Source organism: Sarcophilus harrisii, chromosome 2, assembly GCF_902635505.1.
Source record: "Sarcophilus harrisii chromosome 2, mSarHar1.11, whole genome shotgun sequence".
NCBI lineage: Eukaryota > Metazoa > Chordata > Mammalia > Dasyuromorphia > Dasyuridae > Sarcophilus > Sarcophilus harrisii.
This window is the reverse complement of record NC_045427.1, coordinates 138652606-138674542: the sequence shown is the minus strand read 5'-3', so window position 1 is coordinate 138674542 and position 21937 is coordinate 138652606. Positions and strand designations below refer to the sequence as shown.

At 36.4% G+C, this 21937-nt stretch overlaps 2 protein-coding genes across 14 annotated transcripts in view; one reads left to right on the top strand and one right to left on the bottom strand.

The window, feature by feature from the left end:
- Positions 1-9665, bottom strand: part of INTS9 (integrator complex subunit 9) — a 128412-nt gene extending 118747 nt beyond the window's left edge. For 3 of the 5 annotated variants that reach the window (XM_031950914.1, XM_031950916.1, XM_031950917.1), the window contains exons 1-2: positions 9540-9627; positions 9225-9337 (exon numbers count right to left, since the gene is read on the bottom strand). In XM_031950914.1, coding sequence (XP_031806774.1) covers positions 9225-9233 — 9 coding nt within the window. In that variant the 5' untranslated portion in view covers positions 9234-9337; positions 9540-9627. Of the gene's footprint in view, positions 1-5632; positions 5721-9224; positions 9338-9539 lie in introns of all 5 variants that reach the window. The other 2 variants (XM_031950918.1, XM_031950915.1) reach the window with 2 other exon arrangements.
- Positions 9666-9765: 100 nt separating this feature from the next.
- Positions 9766-21937, top strand: part of HMBOX1 (homeobox containing 1) — a 256421-nt gene continuing 244249 nt past the window's right edge. For 4 of the 9 annotated variants that reach the window (XM_031950920.1, XM_031950922.1, XM_031950921.1 and 1 more), the window contains exon 1: positions 9767-10065. The gene's annotated coding sequence lies outside the window, so the exon portion shown is untranslated. Of the gene's footprint in view, positions 10066-21937 lie in introns of all 9 variants that reach the window. The other 5 variants (XM_031950927.1, XM_031950926.1, XM_031950925.1 and 2 more) reach the window with 2 other exon arrangements.

The following is a 21937-nucleotide window of genomic DNA, read 5'->3' as shown; positions in this document are numbered from 1 at the left end:
GTTAACCAGACAATACTATTAGAAAACCAATTAAACTTTATCTGCCTCAAGGGAGATTGGTTGCAAATGAAATATTAGTTAACTTTACATGAAAACTGATAAAAATTCTCAAACATAACTCAGGATTGGTTGGACCTCTTCTTACAGAGGCCCTTGTTTCTGTTTCATGTTAATTTTTCTTCCTCATTATTACTGTCCATAAGCATTTATTAATTGCTTATTCTGTTTGCTAAATGAAAGAAATCAAAAAAAAAAAAAAAAAAAAAAAAAAAAATCCCTGACCTTAAGAGACCAGAGGCTTTCTACCAGGGAGATAACATGTACATAATAACAAAATATATACATTAGAAACAAAATGGATTTAGAAGTAGAAGGGTGGGGTTTAGTCAAACCTTAATTCTTCTTTAACACTTTTATAACCTCAAGTTGCTTAAACCCTCTGCTCTTCCTTTACCTAATCCAATCCTTACCTGGTCTAGATAAATCCCTTAAACTAGGCCTCAATATTTTTACAAAAATGAAAGAGTTTTACTGAAGACCTCTGAGTAGTTGTCCAGCTCTCTCTTTATATGATTACTTAAGTCTATCAAAAATCTATTCTGTAGCATATCTGACAAGCAGTCATCTGTTTGAGGAAGAATACAGTATATCCCAAGGCACCTTATTTCATTTTGCTACAATTCAGATGAATGTAGAGTAGGGGGCAGAATGTTGGAATCAGGAAGAGTTAGGTTCAATAACAGATTCAGAAGACTATCAGCAAGTCACTTAAACCCTGATCCTCAGTTTACTCATCTATAAATGGGGTAATATGTAGAAAATCTACAACAGAACTATTGCTAGGCTCAGACAAGATACTATGCTTAGCAAACTTTAAAATGTCATTAGTAATTGTGACTATTAAATTTCCTATTTTAAGATATGGTTCAAAGAATACTCTAGTCTGTCAATATCTTTTTGAATTATCACTGTTTATTTCCCATGTTAGGAAATTTCTCTCAGATTTATTTTATTTCTAAAATTGATGCTATCTATGCCTTTATCTAAGACACTGATAAAAACAAAACAACTAAAAGCACAAAGCCAAGGACGCATCCTTGGTGCATTACCTGAGAGTTTCCTTCCAAACTGCCACAGAACTGTTAATAACCACTCTGCCATCCAATTAATTCTGAATCCATCTAATTGTATGACTGTATAACCCACAAGTATCCACCTCTTCACAGTAATATCTTGAAACTTTACTAAATGTTTTGCTAAAATTAGGTGAACTATATTTAATTTAACAAATATTTAGTAAGGAGCTATCTTGTACCAAGATATTCCCTTAATTTAGTAGCTTAACAACATTATAAAATCAATAATAAATGAAGTTTCTCCTGAATCAACTTCTTGGCTTAAAAAAATTGATATATTTTGTTTGGACACAACAAATACTTAAGTCAATCCCTTACTAAGTACATTTGAGACAAAATAGTGGGTTTACTGATAACTGTCAGAAAGTAGGAAGATATCATTTAACTTTGACAAGATGATGCTAACATTGATCACAATGAGGTTTTTATCCCTTTCCATGTTCACTTTTGTTGTAATCATTAATATATATATTTTCTGTGATGAGGTGAACTTGAAGATTTCTTAAGTTTCTTCCATATATATATATAACCAATAATTTTCCCATTCTGTTAGAATAATAACGAAGGCACCACAGTTAAACTTCAAGGACAAAAAGAGCACATAACAGTCAATAGTCAAGGACTTCATGAAGTCCTTTTTGCCTTTTTTTTTTTAGCCTTTTTGCCAAATCAGGAATGTTTGAAGGCAAAGTATAACATTTTGGAAAAGCTAAGTTTCCACCAATGATAAAACCAACCTAGCTGGTTTGTCCATAGCCCAACAACTCAAAACCCAACACCCAATTTTAATTTGAAGCCTTTTCTATATTAACAAGCCTTGCTAGCACTTCTGAACATTATAATAAAAATAACTTTGAATATCACTCACAAATAAATAAATGGAGAACAAATGCAATTTCTGTTCTGAATATCAAATAAAGCATTCAAATTCTGGGAAAAAAAATCCCAAAACTAATAATTCCTTCCTTGTGAGAAATTCCAAATACAGAATCTAGTGGCCCTGTTCAGGGGATCATTTTAATTTGTGTTCAGGTTAAATGACTCGATGATGGTCACATAGATAATATGAGAAGCTGGATTTGGGGGCCATGCTTTACTAACAATTTATTATATAAATTTACCACCCAGACCTCTAGTCATCTTCCTTTGGTGCCTCTAGGCTTATGCCTTTCTAATCCTTATGTTGAGAAGAGCAAACAAATCAATGCTACCATTACCAGAAAGGGCTTAATACTTATCATGGTGTCACAGGCTGAAATAACTCTTCTAGACCACCAGTGCCTCAGATAAAATACCTTTTCCTATTAGATTGTAAGCTCTTTAGGGACAAGGACTGTCTTGCCAATAACAAAAAACATTTGTACTGTTTTTATTATGGTTGGCATCATGCTAAAAGTTTTGAAAATATCTCATTTGATTCTCTCAACAATTCTGGGAAGTGCTATTATTATATTCATTTCTATAGTTCAAAAAAACTAAAGAAGAGTTAAGAAGAAATTAAGTGATTTGTCTGAAGTCACAATGCCAGTAAAATATCAGAGGCCACATTTGAATTCAACAAGTCTTCCTGACTCCAGGTTCATTGCTCCATCTATTGTGCCATGCAGCTTACTTTCTTTTGAAAATAAATTCAGAAAAAAAAAATTCTGGTTACTTAGAGGTTCTAATACATTAAGTTCAGTAAGTAAAAACTTAACTGTATTATATTACAGCAAGAAAATAAAGGCTTCAGAGTAGATAATTTCTTCAAGAAAAATATAATTAGACCACTAGCAAAAAAAATCTGATTGGGAAAGAGATACAAAAAAAAAAAAAAAAAGTGGGAAAATAAAAAAATAACAATAACAAAAGCCAGCCCTGGATAGGATAAATACTTGTTTTAACAAGGTGGTACAAAGACCTAACTGGGGAACAAATTCTCAAACCAAAGATTCTACCAAAATATTTTTTAGCTTTTTAAAACTAAATAAAATGCTTTTAAAATACCTTATTTTCATTCTCTCCTACAGTCAATATAACAACGTACTTAAAATGCTAGGTATACAAAAAGAGTTTATAGAAGACTGTCTCTATTCTCAAGGAGCTTATAATAATATTATATAATGGAGGAGTGAACAAATAAAAAAAAACTATACATGTCATATATGCAGGAAAAAATAGGAAATAATTTAAAAGGAAAAAGATCAGAAGAGGAATTGGGAAGGTTTCCTATAGAAACTGGGATTTCAGTTGTAACTTAAAGGAAGGCAAAGAGATCAACAGATGAGAGACTTCCAGAACTGGGGGACAAAGAAAATGTCCAGAGCTGACAGATGGGATGTCTTGTTTAAGCAACAGCCAGGAAGCTAGTGTCACTAGATCAAAGAGCACATGGTGATGAGGAAGGTACAAGAAGAAAGGTGGGGTTGGGTTATGAAGGGCTCTAAATGCCAAACAGAAGATTTTGTATTTTGTCCTGAAGGTGATGGGAGTTACTGAATTTATTGAGCAGGGGAATGATGAGGGCAGATGGAGTGATATGGCCACGTTACCATTTGAGGCAGGGAAAAGGAGGAGATGGTAACAGAAGACATCTGAGTAATAGAGGAAGAGGGGAGAAGAGGGACCTCACAGAGGGACTTCACAGAGAATGGCCTCAATTTTCTTCTATATAACATTAGAAGGTTCTTGATTAAACGGAAGCGTGTGGGGAGCCACAGAAGGTTTGAAAGATAAAAAGGTTTGAAAGAACTGCTGTGCAAAGGATAACGAATTGATTTAAAAAAAAAAAAAAAAAAAGGAAAAGGATTGCCAGGAAGCAATGAGGGCTCAGCTGAAGTTGACATAAATTTGTGGTGGGCCCCATCAGAATGATTGTGTGATTTTCATCACATACATTTAGAAAGAAGCATGGTGAGACAATGGGCTGAAGTTTGGCAGGGAACAATTAGAGATCTAAGAGGATCGGGGATTTGGGGACAGAGTTGAGTTGAGCTGTTTCACCAAGAAGTCAAGATGGGGAACAGAGAAAAAGAGTAGGTAAAGCTGGGAGAGAGTTGAGGACTCAAGGAATTGGAGGTCTTGGTATGTGCAAAGACTAGGTTCGATAAGGGAAGGCAGAGAAAGAAGCATCAAGTTAACTTAATCTGTTCAGATACTAGGATTCTAATTGTTTAGTAGATAAAAATAGTAATGAACTTAGAGGAGACGTTATTGAGTGATGGAGGTAGAGGGGGAGAACTTGGGGAAGTGGCAATGGGGAACAAGAAGTATTCTAACTCCCCTGTTTTAACTGGTGAGCAGAAAATGCAATCATGATTGGAAAGAGTAGCTAGCGAACCAGTGTCAGCAAGTTTCAGTGATTCCTAGAAAATGGAATGAGTAGAAGAAAAGATTTAGGATAAAAGTTTTTCCACTATGGCGCAGGTATTCTATTAGGCTCAGTAGAAGGAGAGGTGGAAGGGATGCATTACATTGGGACTTTGGAATGATGGATTAAAGGGTTAACGATTAACCTTAACTAAAAGGATTAAAATAGAAATAAGAAATAGTGAGCAAAGAAATGGAGAATAGGATTTAGATGATGACCAACAGGAGTTTGGAATTCTTAGTATATAGATATGAACCAAATATGAGATTTCATTTAATGAATGACAGGTTGTACTCTGCACCAAAAGAGGCTGGAGATTAGGCAGAATACAAGTAAATCATGAGATGGAAGGCCCTTGATCAGATGAGGGGAGGAAAGGACTCCTTCCTTCTGAAGGCTGGATATTAGGTAGGAGATGGTGAGCTGCAGGAAACTGAAGTTGTGCTCTCCACTGACTGTTTTTCCGCTTCCTTCACTGGACAGGCATAGCAAGCAATGAAAAGCATGAGATCAAAGGGAAGATTGCTTCTCTATGCACCCATAGCTCTTTTATATCAGTTGCAGGAAATCAGGTAGACAGCAGCAGGTGGAAGTTGCCTTATACTGGCTCAGATGGAAGTTGTTCTGCCAGCCCCTAGCTGCTTTCCTTCAGGGAACATGAAGCTGAAGATGTAAAGCATGCAGTCAGAGAAAGGTCTTACTCTTCTTTGGCCCTAAAGCTGGAGATGAGGCAGGTGCAGTAGTAGGGAGCTGTCCAAGGATGGAGGAGTTGTTATGGGTTAGCCTTCCTTCAAGCAACATGAGTCTCTCTCTCTTCTTCAGATGGTGTTAAGTACTATTTCCCATCTTCTAGATGAGAAGAGGCTCAGTGAAGATCAGTGTCTGGTTCAAGGTCACACAGATAGCAATCCTAAGAGACAGGATTAGGAACTAATTTCCAGTCCAGGACATTATCACATGATAATGCCTCTCAGTATCTGAAAGTTGACTTTGTCCTCAATTGCCATACATAATAACTTCCATTTTTTATTCCCTCTTTATCTTTCCTGTAGTCCCAATAATACTTTAGATCAGTGGCATCACACTCAAATAAAAAGTGATCCCTGAGGGATGCATATTGACTTAGAAAATCACAGATTAACATTACCTATTTAATTTGAAGTTTAATTTGTTCCGTTAAATTCACTTTTCCAATCACATATCTGGGTCAGGCTCAGAAGTTTTGTGGTGTTGGCCTGCAATTGCAAATATAACACTTTTGCTCTAGAACCCACTTTAATATCTGGATTCTATACTTATTTGTTTCATTATGAATCAGAGCAGTTTGCTTCCATCCTAACACAAAATGTGTTATGAAGATTATGAAGATAACTAGCAGCTTGAGGTTTGCAGATGAACTTAATTTCTTTGAAGTAAAGAGATGCCTAAAAAGACTTGGGATTTAATGTTTTTCAAACCCTACTGTTTTGTTTATTCTTTCATATTTCATTTCAAAAGCACCAAATAATCATCAATTTGGAGATAAGACAACCAAGACAATAAGGAAGAAAATTTAAGAAAATATTTCCCCTAAAATGGCATTTTTGTTCCACAGGGAAAAACACACAAAAAACCAAAACAAAAACCCCAGCAAGAAAAGCTTTCCTGAAACTTGCTTTTTTTAATTTCTAGCTGTTCATACTTCTAAAAATATCTGATATGATTTCATGAGAAAAGTCATATATAACATAGGAAAATCCATTTAGATTTCCTTGAAAACGAGTCATTCCAGATGAGTTTTCTTGGAGGGTTTGTCACTTCAAGTACATTTTATTTTACTTACTTATTTATTATGGAAATCTTACTAAAATGTAACAACCATTCTTCTGCCTTTCTAAACAAAGTACAATGAACTTAATATAATGTTTTCTTGATCACTCAGGGTTTTTGTTTTATTTTAAATAGATTTGTGATCTCACCCACATGGATGTTCTTTCCAAAGATGCAGGCCATCCACAGTTTGGTCATTTTGTGATGAGCATGTCATCTCATAATTTCCCTAGGGGACAGTAGGGAGCAGCAGTAATATGCTGAAGGTTTTATTTGATTTTTTTCTAGTTAGTTATACTCTCCCAGGAATTTGAGGCTCAATACATCAAAAATGAAGCATTTAGAAGAATTGTTGGATTGATATTATAATACCTTCACCTTGGTTCTACATTGCTTAGTCAAATCCATTCAAGTCATGGCATTCTGGCAATATCAAGACTTGTCATCTTCCATAGTAAGGATTCCTATAGAACATTTCTACTATTGCCAGTCAGCTTCAAGTGAGGTCCCTAGGAACATCAAATCTCTAACACAAAAGGTTGCTGCCAAGGCTGGATACATCCATCTCTGGCTTGATACTTAGTCACCTGTGCTCATAGAAGGAACATAAAACAAGAGAGAGAGAGCCAGAAGCTTTAGCTCAGGTTTGCTTAAGCCAACATATATACTTTAGTTGTTCTATGCTCCCAGATATGATGCTGCTGGGATGGGAGGTGCTTTCCTGTGGGAGGAAAAGTGAACTTCTCTTCTTTCATTCCTCCAGTGAGAGATCTATATTTCACAGATGGGACAATAAAGTCAGAGGATGCAATCACTTTTTTAAAAGATCTACTTCCCCTAAATGGACTATTTTCCCTGGATAAGTGGTCTATGCTTGATCCAGATACCTTTTGCTGCTATCATGAGATATCAATTGTTAATAATGTGTGTGGAAATATATACATGTCTATATGTGTACACACACACACACAAATGAAGTTAGATGGCACACTGAATAGAATGCTAGGTCCGGAGTTAGAAAGACTCTGTAAGTGCAGATCTGGTCTCAGATACTTACTAGTTGTGTGACTCTGGACAAATCAGTTGTCTCAGGTCCTTAATTATAAAATGAGCTGGAGAAGGAAAAGGCAAACCACTCCTGTGTCTTTAGCCAAGAAAACTCCAAACAGGCTCATGGAGAATCAGGCACAAATTAACAACAAAATATATATACATAATTGTGTGTGTACAAAAATTGCTTTGACTTTAAACATTCACGTCTATGTCAAGACAGAATTTCTATTCCAGTGATTTGGTCTATAATTCCCTTAAAAGACCCGTTTAATTCCTTTAGTTATTAAGATTTTTCTTCCTCCTCTAATAATCATGCATCTGTTTGCATGCTCTAGTTAAAACTTCCAGGAGAATGTTAAGTTCTTTGAAGGCAGGAAGTTTGCATTTTGTCTTCATATCTCTTGCACTTAGCAGTGGCTTGTATATTCCTTTTCGTTTAGTCTTTTTCAGTCATGTCTAACTTTACATGATTCCTTTTTGGGGTTTTCTTGTCAAACATCCTGAAGCCTTCCTTCTTCAGCTCACTTTACAGATAAAGAGCCTGAGGCAAACAGAACTGACTTGTCAGAGTTACACACTTACCAGCTGAAGCCAGATATGAACGCAGTTCTTGACTTCAGACATGGCACTCTATTCACTGTGCCACCAAGCTGTCTGTGACTTGTACACAGGCTGTTGGGAATAAGTCCCAGGTCTATGATTTCATTGGTAAAGAAAGATATTCCCTCTAAAATGCAGACTGGTACTTTTTCTGTGATATACAGTCCTATAAAGGAGTTGTGTAGGATACTAAAGATTAAACAGCTTGCCCTGAGTGACACAGCCAGTATGTTGGGCATGACTTAATCAGTAATTCAAAACTACAAGGAACAAAGTCATTGTGTAGTAGAGCTCTGGGTTTCTGGGTTCTTAAACTAGCTTTCTAACCATTCTGTCTCTGGCCTTGTATAAGGTGAATGGTTAATAAATTCTTGTTAGAAGGGACTCTTGCAAGTTGTCATGCCATTGCTAACCTGTTCCTCTAGGAAAGAAAGTACAGCTTGTCACACTTAGACCAATGTCCACTCTCTCCCTTCTCTGATGGGTGGATGTGTTCTTTGCCTAGCACTAATGCACTGACCCTTGAAACAAAAAGATAAACTCCTGGAATGCTGGGACTTTTTTATTTTTTTAAACATTCCATGTAGTTCAGTGTTGCATACAAAGTTCCCCTCCTAAACAACATGAGGACTGACTGATAACAGGCACCTCAACATGATGATGAGGACCTTGAGGGTCCAGAAGAAGATCCAGAAGGGATCTTGGGAGATAACGTAGTCCAGAGATTCTTGGCCTTGATTTTTTTCAAAACAACTGGATAAGCGCGACGGAGTGCCAAGTCAATACCACTTACAGAGGCCCTACTATGTGCCAAAGGGTCCGTGACACATCCAATCCGGTTCATTTCTCTCGTTTCATAAAAAACAAACTTAAGTACAACAAATTACAATTCCCGAAATCGGAAAAATGAATGGGGCTGAATATTTGAACCAACGTGGTCAGGATTGGAGTTCTTTTCTACGCATTAAAGGATATTAAAAATGACATACCGGACCCATGTGGGTTGGACCTGGCCTGGTGAAAGGTCTCGGCAGGGGCCACTGGTCAACCCAGGGATCCCTGTAAAGTGCATTAAAAGGAAGTCCCTGGGGCACGCTAAAGCTGGAGGATGCTAGCCTTCCGCACATGGGCTGCCCCCTCCCAGAATGCCTTTCTGCATCACAAATCTCCCTTTCCTCCCCCTATTCCCCCGACCGCTGCCTTTTCACAAAAGAAGCCGTTGGGTTTCCAACTCCTAGAAATCACCCTCGCCCTAGGAGCCGCGAGGGGAGACTCACCAGCTTCATATTGAAATCTTCGCTGTTATGTGTACTGCAGGACTCCCTCACTCCCCGAAAAGGGACTTCCGGCTAAACCGCCGCCGCCTCTGCCGTCGCCGCCGCCAAACGTCCTAGAGCATGACGGAATAGCGAGTTTTTTCCCGCAATCCTATTTCCTCTGCCCGCCCCCCCTCAAACCCGGAGCATCACGGGAACTGTAGTACACCCGAGGCTTCATGATGAGAACTGTGGCAATTTTTCCTTTCCTCCCCTTCCTCTCCGAACTCCTCCCTCTGCCGGCTACGATTTATTCCCATTGCCTCCTCTTCTAACCTCTCCACACCCCAAGGATGATATCATGTCCCCTCACCGGACCCGATGCCTCGGCATTGTGGGACCTGTAGTCCCGGTTGGTGCTGATTCTCCCTTTCCCTCCTCCCTATGGGGAAGAGAAAAGGCGCGGGCTTTGCCGGGAGCTGTAGTTCCCAGGGGCCGTTTGGCGCCGCGGCCCGTACTTTTACCCCAGGGATCAGGGAACTACAACTCCCAGGGCCGCCCGGCGGCAGCAGGTGGGAGCGGGGCTGTTGATATCAATATGGCGGTTGTCAGCCAGACAAAGACAGTCAGTCTGATGTGATTGAGACAAGGGAGGTTTTCAGGGGGAGACTGGGAGATAGGGGCCTCCCCTCCCCCTTCCCCTCCTCCCACGCCGGCCTCCACCCCCTTCCCCAGCCCCCCTCTCGCCCAAGACCCCGTGCGGAAGACACCCCTCCCCCCTACCTCAGCCCTTCTTCTTGGGACGTTGGGGAGGGGGTTGTCCGCGAGGCGGAGAGAGAGAGAACTCAGCCAGGCTCCTGAGGTGAGTGGAGAGATTTTCTCCAGCTGGACACCCCGAACCTCTCCTCCTCCTCACTTTCCTGAAGGGTTTGGGGGTGGGAGCTCGGGGTTTGTCAGGGGTGATGGAGTGTCCGAAGGGAGTATCTGGCTGCTGAGTGACCCGACCGTGGGGTGGGGCAGGATTATTTTTTTTTTGGGGGGGGGAGGAGGTTGGCGACTAACTCAGAGGCATTGGTTGCCCCTACCCCCGTCCCCTCTAACTCTGCCGCCCTTGCCTGCAGGCGGAAGATGGGGAACTCTTGGAGGTGAGGGTCTCCCTGCTGGAGTTTGGGAAACTGAGACTGCGATTCGAGGGGTGTCGGCGTGCGCGCGTGCGTTTCGTTTTCTCAAGTGTCCTTAACTTTGTGTGTGTGTTGGGGGGAGGGGGCGCGCGAGGTGTGCCCCGGGCGGAGGAGGCCGGTGCCCGGCGAGGTAAAGGCGCGCTCGGGGAGCGCGGAGCTGATCGGGGCCTGGGCTGCGGAGCGCGCCCACCCCACGGCGGGGCTGGCCGCGGGCTTCGGGGGCTTCCCAGGACGAGGACCCCTAAGGCAAGCACAGATCGACGCGGCGCCGCTGAGGTGGGAAATGAAAAAGTAGCCCGCGTCTTCTCCTCCGGAATCGTGTTCCGGTGACACCGTCGGGGCTCCTCCGAAAGGCGTCCGCCTTCACCCCCAAACTGTAGGTGGGGTGCCTCCTCCCGAAGCGAAAAGGGCTTTTAATTACTTGAGGGTGGTTTTGTTGTTGCTGTTGTTTGTAAATATTGTTTTTTCCTTTAAAGAATTGCCGGGCGTTTTTATAGGGAGGCACAGTAAAGGTGGGAGGGGGCTTAGGTGCATAGTTCAGAAAACACCAGCTGACTGACTGCCCCTCTTGTGTGTAGAACTATTTGGGTTTGTAGTAGGATCTCCAGTCGCAAGTAAGCTTGGGGACAAGTTAAAGATGCTGCTTGCATTTCCCGCTACCCCACCCTGTTCCACCTCGACTGTTGCTGGAAATTGGGGTGTGGGTGAGCAAGGAAGAAGAATGCTTTTTTTCTTTTGAAGGAGAGATTCTGCATTAAATAAAGTTGACTATTATAAACAGATTGTATTGTTGATTTACAGCAGAGCTTAAAAGTCCAGAAGTGTCTGGCTAAGCACTGTGTGATGTGACTAGCCAATTTCTGTCGGGGTCCTTCGGTGCCAAAACCATTGCCCTCCCTTTGGTCTTTTCTTCTTGCTTATCTTCTTTCTTTTTCCATCTGCTTTTGGTGCTGCTGACATTTCTTGAGTGTTGAGAATACCTTCTGTGCCTTTTTATTTGTTTTTGGTTTGTTTTTTCTCCCTGATAAGATTGCATGTTGTTTGGCTTTTTTATTCCCTGCATCATTAGAGGGGAATAATCTGCATCATTTTTTCTGCCAACCCTGTCACAGGTAATTATCACTTTAGCATTGCGGCTTCCTGCATTAAATTTCTTTATTACTATTCTTTAAAGCTCAATTATTTCATCTATTAAAATTATGTATATAAACCAAAACTCTGGAAAAATAATTTAAATTATTTTTTTAAAAAAAGTTTTGACTTATTATGATAGGATAGCATTTTAAAAATTATAGCTTTAAAGCACTAACATTTCTAACAGTTCTTAGGGTTTCATTAACTGATAGATATCGGGTATTGAACACTTTATTCTATTTCCCAAATAAGGTTCTTTCTTGAACCTTTTCTTGTGGGAACAGTTTGTTTTCCTATGAGAGGGACACTTGAATATAGAAGTTGTTATAATTTTTTTCAGGTGTTTAAAAAATTAAGGAATTAAAATACATCTATCCCAATTCTGCTAGTTCTTGATCATTGTTAGTTGTCACTGTGGCATCCTGGAAGCAACAAAAACCTGAATTCACATAGCTACTGTATATAATTCTTAGTGTGTTCTGTTACCTTTGATATGAAAATCAGATTGGTCACTCACACCAATAAATAAGCTGATAACTGAAAATGTGTGAGATAACAAGTGTATATTTAGGTTGACCTACATAGAAAGTTAATGTGTTTTCTAAATCTGAACTTTATATTCTTGAATGTTTTGATCCCTTCCAAGACCATCATTGTAGTTATTAGATACTAAGATTTCTAAAATTCTTTGCTTGTATCTTATCAATGTTCATTAGAATAATTCTGAAAATGAAACTCAGTCACTTGGAGAAAAAATGTTATATAACTGCAGAATATAAAGTACCCATAGAGATTTCCGTGTTGGGGAATTAAATTATTTATATTGCAAAAGCAAAATGTAAGTGAAAAGATAAATAAGAAGTATCCATTAACCCCTATACTTTCCGTTGCCCAGTTCAATTAACATATATTTACTGCTTTGATGTTTCTTTTGGAATGAAAACAATATTTTAAGAGAAAACCCACTGACTTTTCTATTCCTGTGCAGTATTTGAGTTGAAATCTTGATTTGTAATTCATGCTTATTCAAGTAAAGTAGTTACTGTTGCATTCTAAGCACTAGTTACTGGATTGCTGGAACATTGTAAAATCTTCATTGCAGGTTACAGCCTAAAACACTCAGCATGTGGAAGTCATATGGTCTGCAAAAAGAAGTGGAAAATCAGGGCATTGGTTGCCTGGCCAACTTAAAATTTCATCCTGTAACTGTGAAAAACACATTTATTTTCATGTGATCTCATCTAAAAATGTTTCCCGTAATATGTGAATTTGAAAATCTGCACTGTTTTAACTCAATCTGTTACTTGTTTAATGCAATACATTTACTGAACTTTAGCTGCAAACTAGCATTAAGAAGCCTTTAGAAATTAACTTTAAAGAGTGTGTTGGGCACACGCATGCGCATCTGTGGGTGACAATCTTAGAGTTGCAAGATAATTTTTGGAAGTCTTCTAGTCCTATTTTTTTTTTTTTTTTTTTTTAGATGTGAAAATTGCGACTCAGGTTTAGTAATTCACCCAAGATCACCCAGCTAGTTAATGACAAAGTCTAATGTTCTTTCCATTCTCTTTTAGTGAAACTTCAGTTTTTAATATTATACATAGTTCAGTGTTCAGCATTAGTTTATCCAGAATTAGATGTAAAAATATAATGGATGCATATTAATTTCCTTAACAAAAAACTTACTGGATGAATTCACTTACAATCAGTCATACAGGTGACAGTAGTTACACAACTGATTTGAATTCGTCTCTTTCAAATTTCATATTTTCCCCTCATGATATTACTTTTTATTTTAAGATGTTCTCGAAATAAGTCTTCATTGTGTGTACAACCTTATGATCATAAATATGTCAATTTATGACAATTTTACATAGGTATTAATGTTTATTATTAATTGATATTTATTATATTATAGTAATTATTATTTAATATTAAATACAATTGCTTATTTGTATTTAGCAACTACAAAATCATTGCAAATATTCAAATTTAATTTGTCCATTTAATCTCCATGTATATTCTGCTTAATTTGCCATACTTTTAGAATTAAATTTCCTGCTTGTTCATTTCCTATACATTTGATTTCATAGTGTCTTCATTTTTAATTTGCAAATACTGTTTAAATTTAATCAATTACTGCTTTTGGAGATTAGAACTTGTGCTTGCACAAAGTTCCCCTTCCATTGCTTCTACTCAAGAGGAAAATCTATAGGAAAATGTAAAAGTGATGAGCAAGAATCCATTCTGGTTCATATTATCATGATAGTTAACCAGATTCTGTGTTTTACTCTACTATTGAAAAATTAAAAACTTATTTGATAGTTTGCTGTTTCCTTAAAATAGTCCCCTGTTTGTATTTTGTTCTTAGATTTGATAATTTTGAAATACACACACACACACACACACACACACGTAGAAAATACTCTTATGATGTAGAAAAATACAGATAGACAATATGTAAAAGTACTATAAACAAGCATATTTGTATACGTATGAAGTGGTTGTATAGGAATTCGGTATACCATAAAAAGTTAGAACCACACATAGTGGGTAGATTATGTAAAAAGTGATTATTGTCACAAACCATAAAACAAAACATTACATGAAATTCAAATAAATGTCTGGGGAGGAAATCTTTTAATATTGTAAACTTTATTTTAAGAAATTACTTTTTATTTCATACTTCAGTCATCAATATCAATATTCAAATAACAAAAAGGATTTTACATGAACTCATCATGTTTAAAAAGCATTTTAAGTTTAATAAGAGAGTAAAAGAATTGGCATTTGTGTTTTCTTCTTAACTTTTGTTTTCTTTTTGTATTATTAAAATGTTTTCTTGATATTCTTTTTAAAATACTTTTAGCTTTACCTATTCATTTATGTCCATCCCAATGGATACTCTCTCTTCCTCCTAACAAATAAAGATAAGTAATACAGATAAATACATTGGTTATATCCGTGGGGAAAATATATGGTAGTATGCATTTTAAAAGTCCATCTCCTCTTCACTAAGAGGCAGGAGGCTTCATCATTAGTCTTCTAATATCATGATTGTTCACTACATTGTCCAGAGTTCTGAAGTCTTTCAGATTTAAAACCTTAATTTTTAATTGATTATGCAATAATTTATTGTTCTATTGAAAATGGGAAGTATCTACTGAAATTAAAAAAAAATTACCTGTAATATCTGTAAATTAAGTTTATAGACATCATAATTATAACTATCACCCAGATATCCCTATAGGATAGGCTGACTTAGGAGTTCCCAAGCACATAACTTTTTTTTTTTTTTCAGTGATGGAATAAAGGAAATTTTATTTGAAAATAAATTGATGGAAAGATAAAGATTTAAACTTAAGCCATTGCTTCAGATAATTTGTTTTCTTGACTTTAAATAAAACATATGGCAAACTCACTATAACACTACTTTGGACCTTTTCCAAGAGCATTTAGTTACTGGAAGGACCTGGCTACAGCCTGCTTTTTAAAAAAATAATTTCACACTATGAATCCTTAGATTGGTGTTAGAGTAAGTTGTTTTTTTTTTTTTTTTAGTACATAGGTCCAAGGAAAAGCTTTGGACCAGGATTATAAATATTTTAACTGTTTTTCTCCTCATCCCCCCCAACCCCCAAGACATTTATTTTATAAATTTAAAAAAAATGAGTTTTTATTTGGAGCCATCTAGTATTTTTTTTGGACTGTTAACAAAAGTTCAGTCAGTTTCATTGTTATCAAGTGGTATTTATGATGTACCGAATCAAGGGAAGAGAATGGAAAGGAGAGGGGAAAAAAAAGGGAATAAAGATATTTATAGAGCTTATTATGTGTCAGACAGTGCTAAATGCTTAGAACCTTTTCAGGTATGGGTTGTTATTATCCCCATTTTACACTTGAGGAAACTGAGGAAACAGGTTAAGTTAGTTGCCCAGGGTCACTTACCCTGGCAAGTAATTTGAGATCTCTATCTGTTCTGCTATTCTTCATTAGGTGGAAAGAAGTATTTAATTCTTAAATTACAAGTCTAGCCTCTCATGTGAAATATATTATTGGTATATTGGTTACTTTTCATGTGAATAAATGCCTATATTTTCCTTTCATTGTCGTCTGGATTTGGTTTTATTGGAATTGATTTTTAAAAATACACAGCTTAAAACACCAAAAAAAAAAAAAATTACATAAGTAGAACAGAAAAAGAAAATTATCTACGAAATTGTCAAATATGTCAATTATGTTCCTTATGCTTTCAAAAAATTGTGTAATCCAATATGCTACTTTAAAAACTGTTCCTCTTGTCTTTGTTTACTTCTGAATGTCTTATTCATTAAACACACACACATACTATCACTAGCTTTCCTGTCAAATCCCATCCTCTACCCCCAAAATGAGGGGGGAAACTTTGTAAAAAAGATAAGTGTTTTAGTAAGCACACACCCTATTCTAGGCATTGTGCTAAATGCCAGGGATACAAATACAAAGAAAGAGTCTTTACTTTCAAGAAGCTTATGTTCTAATGGGGAAAAGCAACCTACAAGGAAAAGCGGGAAAGTTGGTGGGGGAAGGAGGATTTGGAAATTGGTGACAAGCTGTTGGCCCCAACAAAATAAAACAAGTCCTGGCTTTTTGGAGCTGAGAGACCCATGGTTTGAGGTCCATGCTAGTATTGGGAGAGATAGCATGGTATTTGGAACAGGAAAAGTAATGTGGAGCCCTGAGACCCTTGAGGGGGGAAAAAAAGGCAAAATAAACCCTTAAATAAGCAAAGTAAAATTACATGTTTGCAATGGTCCCAAAGTAAATCTCATTCTGCACTTTGAATCTATTAACCCGCTCTGACAGGAGGTGAATAGCATGTTTGATCATTCATTATTGGAATACTTTGATAAAGCTTTCTTACTGTTCTAATTATTTTAATAATCCCAGTATTCCAAAGGCAGGAGCATTTATGTATATGTATGTAATGACTTTTTTCATGGGGAAAACATCCAAGTGTCTTAGATGCAACTGCAATGATTATGACCTGGAATTGAACTTTTCTACTTTAAACTTTGTTTAAATCATCTTGTGTCTAAGATTTGAAGGTTAGTGATTTGCTATCTTTTAGTTTCATTAACCCAAGATTGGAATTCTAAGCCAGTGGTTCACCAACTAGGGTCTGGGGACTACTAGTGATTCATAAGGGATCTCTAGGGAGTCTTCTTGCTGGTTTCTTATAGTAATGCCACTCCCTTGCTCCCCCACTTTTATTTTGTTTAATAAAAAAACTGACTCAGTTGTATCTCATGAAAATCAGAGCCTTTTAGGCAGGTTTTTCTTTTTATAATCTGTTTTTCTTTAAGCATTCCAATGGATTATTTCACTTTGTAAAGTTCTTTAAAATATTTGAAGATACTGTATAAATGTATGTGCAAATGACTTGGAAAATAGTAACTGACAAGACAGTTTGGGGTGTAACTGTGAAAAATAAAGTTTATGAACAAAATTTGATTTTGAATCTGAAAGAACCGAAGATGACAATAGGCTCATCAGAGAGCAAGGGAAACCACTAATTAAAGGATAAATTTCAAGTGTGCTTAGTGTTAGGTAGTTTTTTCTGTCTTATCAAATATGGTTTATAATTATTAGTACCACATTTTGAATAGCTATATTCAAAGGATAAATTATATTAAAATGGTATATTAAGGGACATGTAAGAACTTATGGATAAATAATATTATAAAATGATATAAAAATAAATTATATTAAAATATTGAAAGACAGTTGGCTTTCTAGAAGTGGTTCTCAGTACTGTTGTGCCAAGTTCTTTTCCTCACAAATGGTTCACTTTTTTTTTTTTTATTATAAGATGAACTTGCAGTATGATGCAATACTTATTGGGTGTAGTGAGAATTAGTGGGAAATAACTAGAAAAAGGTGTAATGCAGACATTAGTTTTAATAATTTATCTTATTATTATCTTTATCTAATTCTGCTTTGATGGAATTGTCTCCCAGTATTAGCAACAAAGTAGCTTGTGTTTTTTTTTTCCTATCACTTGTAGTTTGTCTAATTTTCATAGACCCGAACAATACTTTCTGTTTAGATAATTGACTTACATGAAATCTTGCTTAATTTCACTGAGTTTTCTGATCTCATAACTGGATATGTTTTCTCTAGTAATACTGAATATAACCCTTGTAATAATGTTTAGCATTTGTAAATTCAGATTGTAGTCATAATAATAATAGCTAGAATTTATATGACATTTTAAGGTTGGAAAGTGCTTTACAAATATTTTATTCCTTGTATAATCATACAAGTGCTATTGTTAGCCCCATTTTACCCCTAATGAAACTGTAGCTAACATATTAAATGACTTGCCCTAGGATCAAACAATTAAGTGTCTGAGACACAATTTGAATTCAGGTTTTCAGTCAATCATTAAGCATTTATTAAATGCCTACTTTGTACTGGACTTTGTGTTGAGAGCTAGAAACATAAAAAGGGGCAAAAGACCATCCTTGACCTCAAGAAATTCACAATCTAGTATCTCCCTGAACTGGCTATAGTATCATAAAAATCATGATTGAAACTGGAAAGACCCTTTTAATCTAATCCTTTCATTTTATAGATGTTTGTAAAGATTAAGGGGACTATCCAAAGTCATGAAGGCTATGTGATGCAAAACTGGGATTTGAATGCAGTTCCTTTGTTTCCATTGTGCTGTCTAGTAACACATCTAAGGCCTTTCTTCCTTAGTATGATTGTCTTGTCTTCTCATAAATTCTCATAGGAGATCCACATAATGTATTTGGGGTTTTCCTCTAGATAAAGTGAATTGCCAGTTAATTTATAGAATTATTGATTGATTTATTGTGACCCATATAAAAGGGGAAAAAGTATGGAAGGAGACACAAGGTTCAACTATCAACCCTTTCTTTCTATTCAGAAATGTATTAGTTCTTGCTTGTTGAAGGGTAGGGGTTGCTTTGAATAGTTTTCTTCTGGTGTTCCCGTTTATGACTGTGAGAACAGGACTGCTAAGAAGGCCCTCTGGGTTGCGAGGAAGGGCAAGCCATGCCCAGTTTTTTTGGAAACTTGCAGAGAAAGACATAATGGCAGCAAGCATGGAGGAATACTTCACTCACTTTAAGAAGACACAGAGAGTACAGAGGCCAATGACACAGAAAGAAGAGATACTGAAGTTGATGGCATGGGAACAGGGAATGAGGTAGTGGAAGGAGGCAGGCAGAATAGGGCAATGGAATAGCAAGGAAGGAGAACACAGAGGGATACAAGGTTACTTATGTAACCTGGGAGATATCTTAGGATCATTTGGTCAGCATGGATCCTTAGCAGGTGGAGGCATGTGACGATGGGTGAGACAGGAATTTGGTGTCTTATTTTTATAAGCTTTTGGTGATGTGGGACAGACTAATACTTTTTTATGCTACCTTAGTTCATTAGTATGTCCACATCATCTCAAAGTTACCAGCAGGACTTTAGGATTACTTCATTAGCATAACCCATTGCTGTTATTTTGTTAGTTTTTCTGCCCTGTCTGGAACTTATTTGAAGTCTATAGACTAAGAACAGTTAGCAGGATTGAGTGCTGTTACATTAAGGCTTAGATATCTTCCCCTAATTTAGCACACAGTCTCAGGAAATGTTCTTAGTTAATTTTATTAGACAGTTTTCAGTGGATCCTATGTTCCTCTAATTTATGAGATTGTTTGCAAGTAATTGTTGCACCCTTAATTTATGGAATACTCTGTAAATAATTTATGGGTTTTCTTTTGCAGTCTTATTTCCTACTGTTGTTACCTTATTCTATCTCCTTGTAAATGTATTATTCTAGCTAAAAGGGGAGGATTGTGTTCAGGGAGATCACAATCAGATGCAGTTTAAGCATTTACAAAATCCTTAATCCTGGTAAAAGTCTGATTAAGCCTGTGAACATGCAGAATGATGTTTTTAAATTCATAAAATAAAATGTCCAGGATAAGAAAGGAAATTGATTATACAGAAATATATTTGTCAAAATATTTTATAAAGAATTACATGGACTCAAGATTAGAAATCTTTTTCTAGATCTTTTAATGTTACTTGAATACTGATGCAGCATGCAAACTATTGATTGGTTATCCTGTACTCTCAGGAAACTCTGCTATTGTGAAAAATTGGTATTGCATTCTATTCTTGGAGTCAATAGGGCAATGATTGTCATTTTATTTTCACACTGATATTCACACTTGCAAGTTGAATTGAATAGACAATTCCATAAAATGATTAATGCTAGAAAAAAGACTACCTTTTGCTTGTTTTTATGATTTTGTTGGAAAACCTCAAAGAAATTTAAAAAAATATTCTTATAACTTTAATAATATTTCTTTGAAGTGGAATAATATACTTGTTTTTTCAAACTACGGCATATAAAAGTAAATTAACTGTTGGCATAATGTTGTCATGGAAAGAACTGTAGCCTCCAAGAATTTTGGGAAAAAATTGTATAATAGAAGTGATTGTTAACTGTCTTATATTCTTCTAATGACAGATCATAATTTCTGTTTGGGAAAGTATGAGAAACGATGTATTCTAAGGAACATCTTTATAAGCTTGATTAAAAATCATCTATCACCCATGAAATATAGTTATTTCTGGGTTGAAAGCCAATATGATATTCAATAGTAAATATAGTACACTTTAGGGATAAAAACTGTAGTAAATATAATTTTCAATCAGAGTACTGACATGAGACTACAATGGTTTGGCTTGTATGTCCCATTCTTCCTTCCTCTTCCTGCACACTTTGGTACCTATCTGAGCCCCTTTAGTTATACTCTCTGGTTAAAGTTTTCAGGAAGGTGCAACAAGTTTATCACAGGATTTTGATAGTCTTCAGGCAAAATGTGAACTCCTTTTAATTGTTAATACTATGTAATATTCCTTATAAATTATTCCTTACATTAGAATCTAGGAAGAACTCAAATAGTATCTTTTCCCTTTTTTCATTATAGTAATTCTTTGCTGTTAAATATTGGTTACACTAATTTTTCATATTTCATGTTTCATGGATTGCCTATGACCAAAAGAACTAATTAACCTATAACCAACTCCTTCATTCTTATTTAGGTTTGTCCTTGGATAGCAAACATAGTTTGTCATTGGAACTTTCTAGCCTGATAGAATCAGCCTGCACTTGAGCTCTGTCCCTTTGAGAAGCCAAGTTATTACGATATCACAATGAGGCTTCAGATTAGGACTTTACCCTGTAAACAGTGAAGTCCTCCAGATATTTGTGTTTGGGGTAATATTGTGTTGAATGTATCTATTGCCTAAACACTACAGGAATGCCTCAACAAAATCCATAACCACTCAGAAATTGTCTTCACGATCAGTAAAATCAAAATGTTATTCTCAAGACTTTGATATGAAATTGGATGGATATTGAGTTCATTAGGATTTCTACTTTAAACTGACACTATTGGTCAAAAATTTGACCAAATTGAATCCAGAATACATTATGAGAAAGAGAGTGTGTGGGCTAGATTGCATTTTGAACTCTTAATAATCTCAAATTGTTTTTGAACAAAAACTTACTGTTTTAATACCATAGTCTGGTGGCATAGAGCACTGTATTCCAGTGATCCTCTATAGCTGGAAATCATGGAATACCACAACCTCCAAAGAATCCAAACTGATTCAGAAATCAATGGAGAGATGCATGATGAGCATAAATAGATTGTAGTATATAAACTTTTGGTTTGCTTGTAGAAACTGACATAAGACTGTCATTCTGGAAATGTATAATTGGAAGAGGAGATAGGAATATCATGGGGTAAGAAATAAGAAGTCATGATGGACTGCTTGAATACTGCTTTCATGGAATATTAAAAACCTTTGAGCAAGACCGGAACCACTTTGGATAAATCTTCTATGGAGGGGTATGGATACAGATAGTATAGAATTCAGACTATATGGATTGTGATTTATTGCAATAAAGGGAGAATCTGGATCAGTGATAATAGAAATCGGTTGAAGTATATCAAAAAAAGTTCCTTTAACTAAAATTCTTAGTAAATTACATGCTAAAACTAGGAGATAAGAGACTTAATTCTATCTAATCTTGGCCTTGCCATTATTTAGATGTGTGACTTCAAGTGAATAATTTTTCCTTTCTATGTTAGCTATAAAATGTGGCAGTTGGACTTGGTGACCATTATGATCTTTCACCTCTAAAATTTGCAATTTTTATGATTTTCTCTATGCTATCTGATTGAGTTAAAGGTAGCAGTGATGATTATTGTATTTATCATTACTCCATTCTTGTCTCATGTAGCACTTTTGACTTATCTTGATATTTTTTCTTTGAAAAAATTCCAGTTATATAAGGTTATAAGAATAAAATAGATTGGTTTAACTTAAACATAAGCT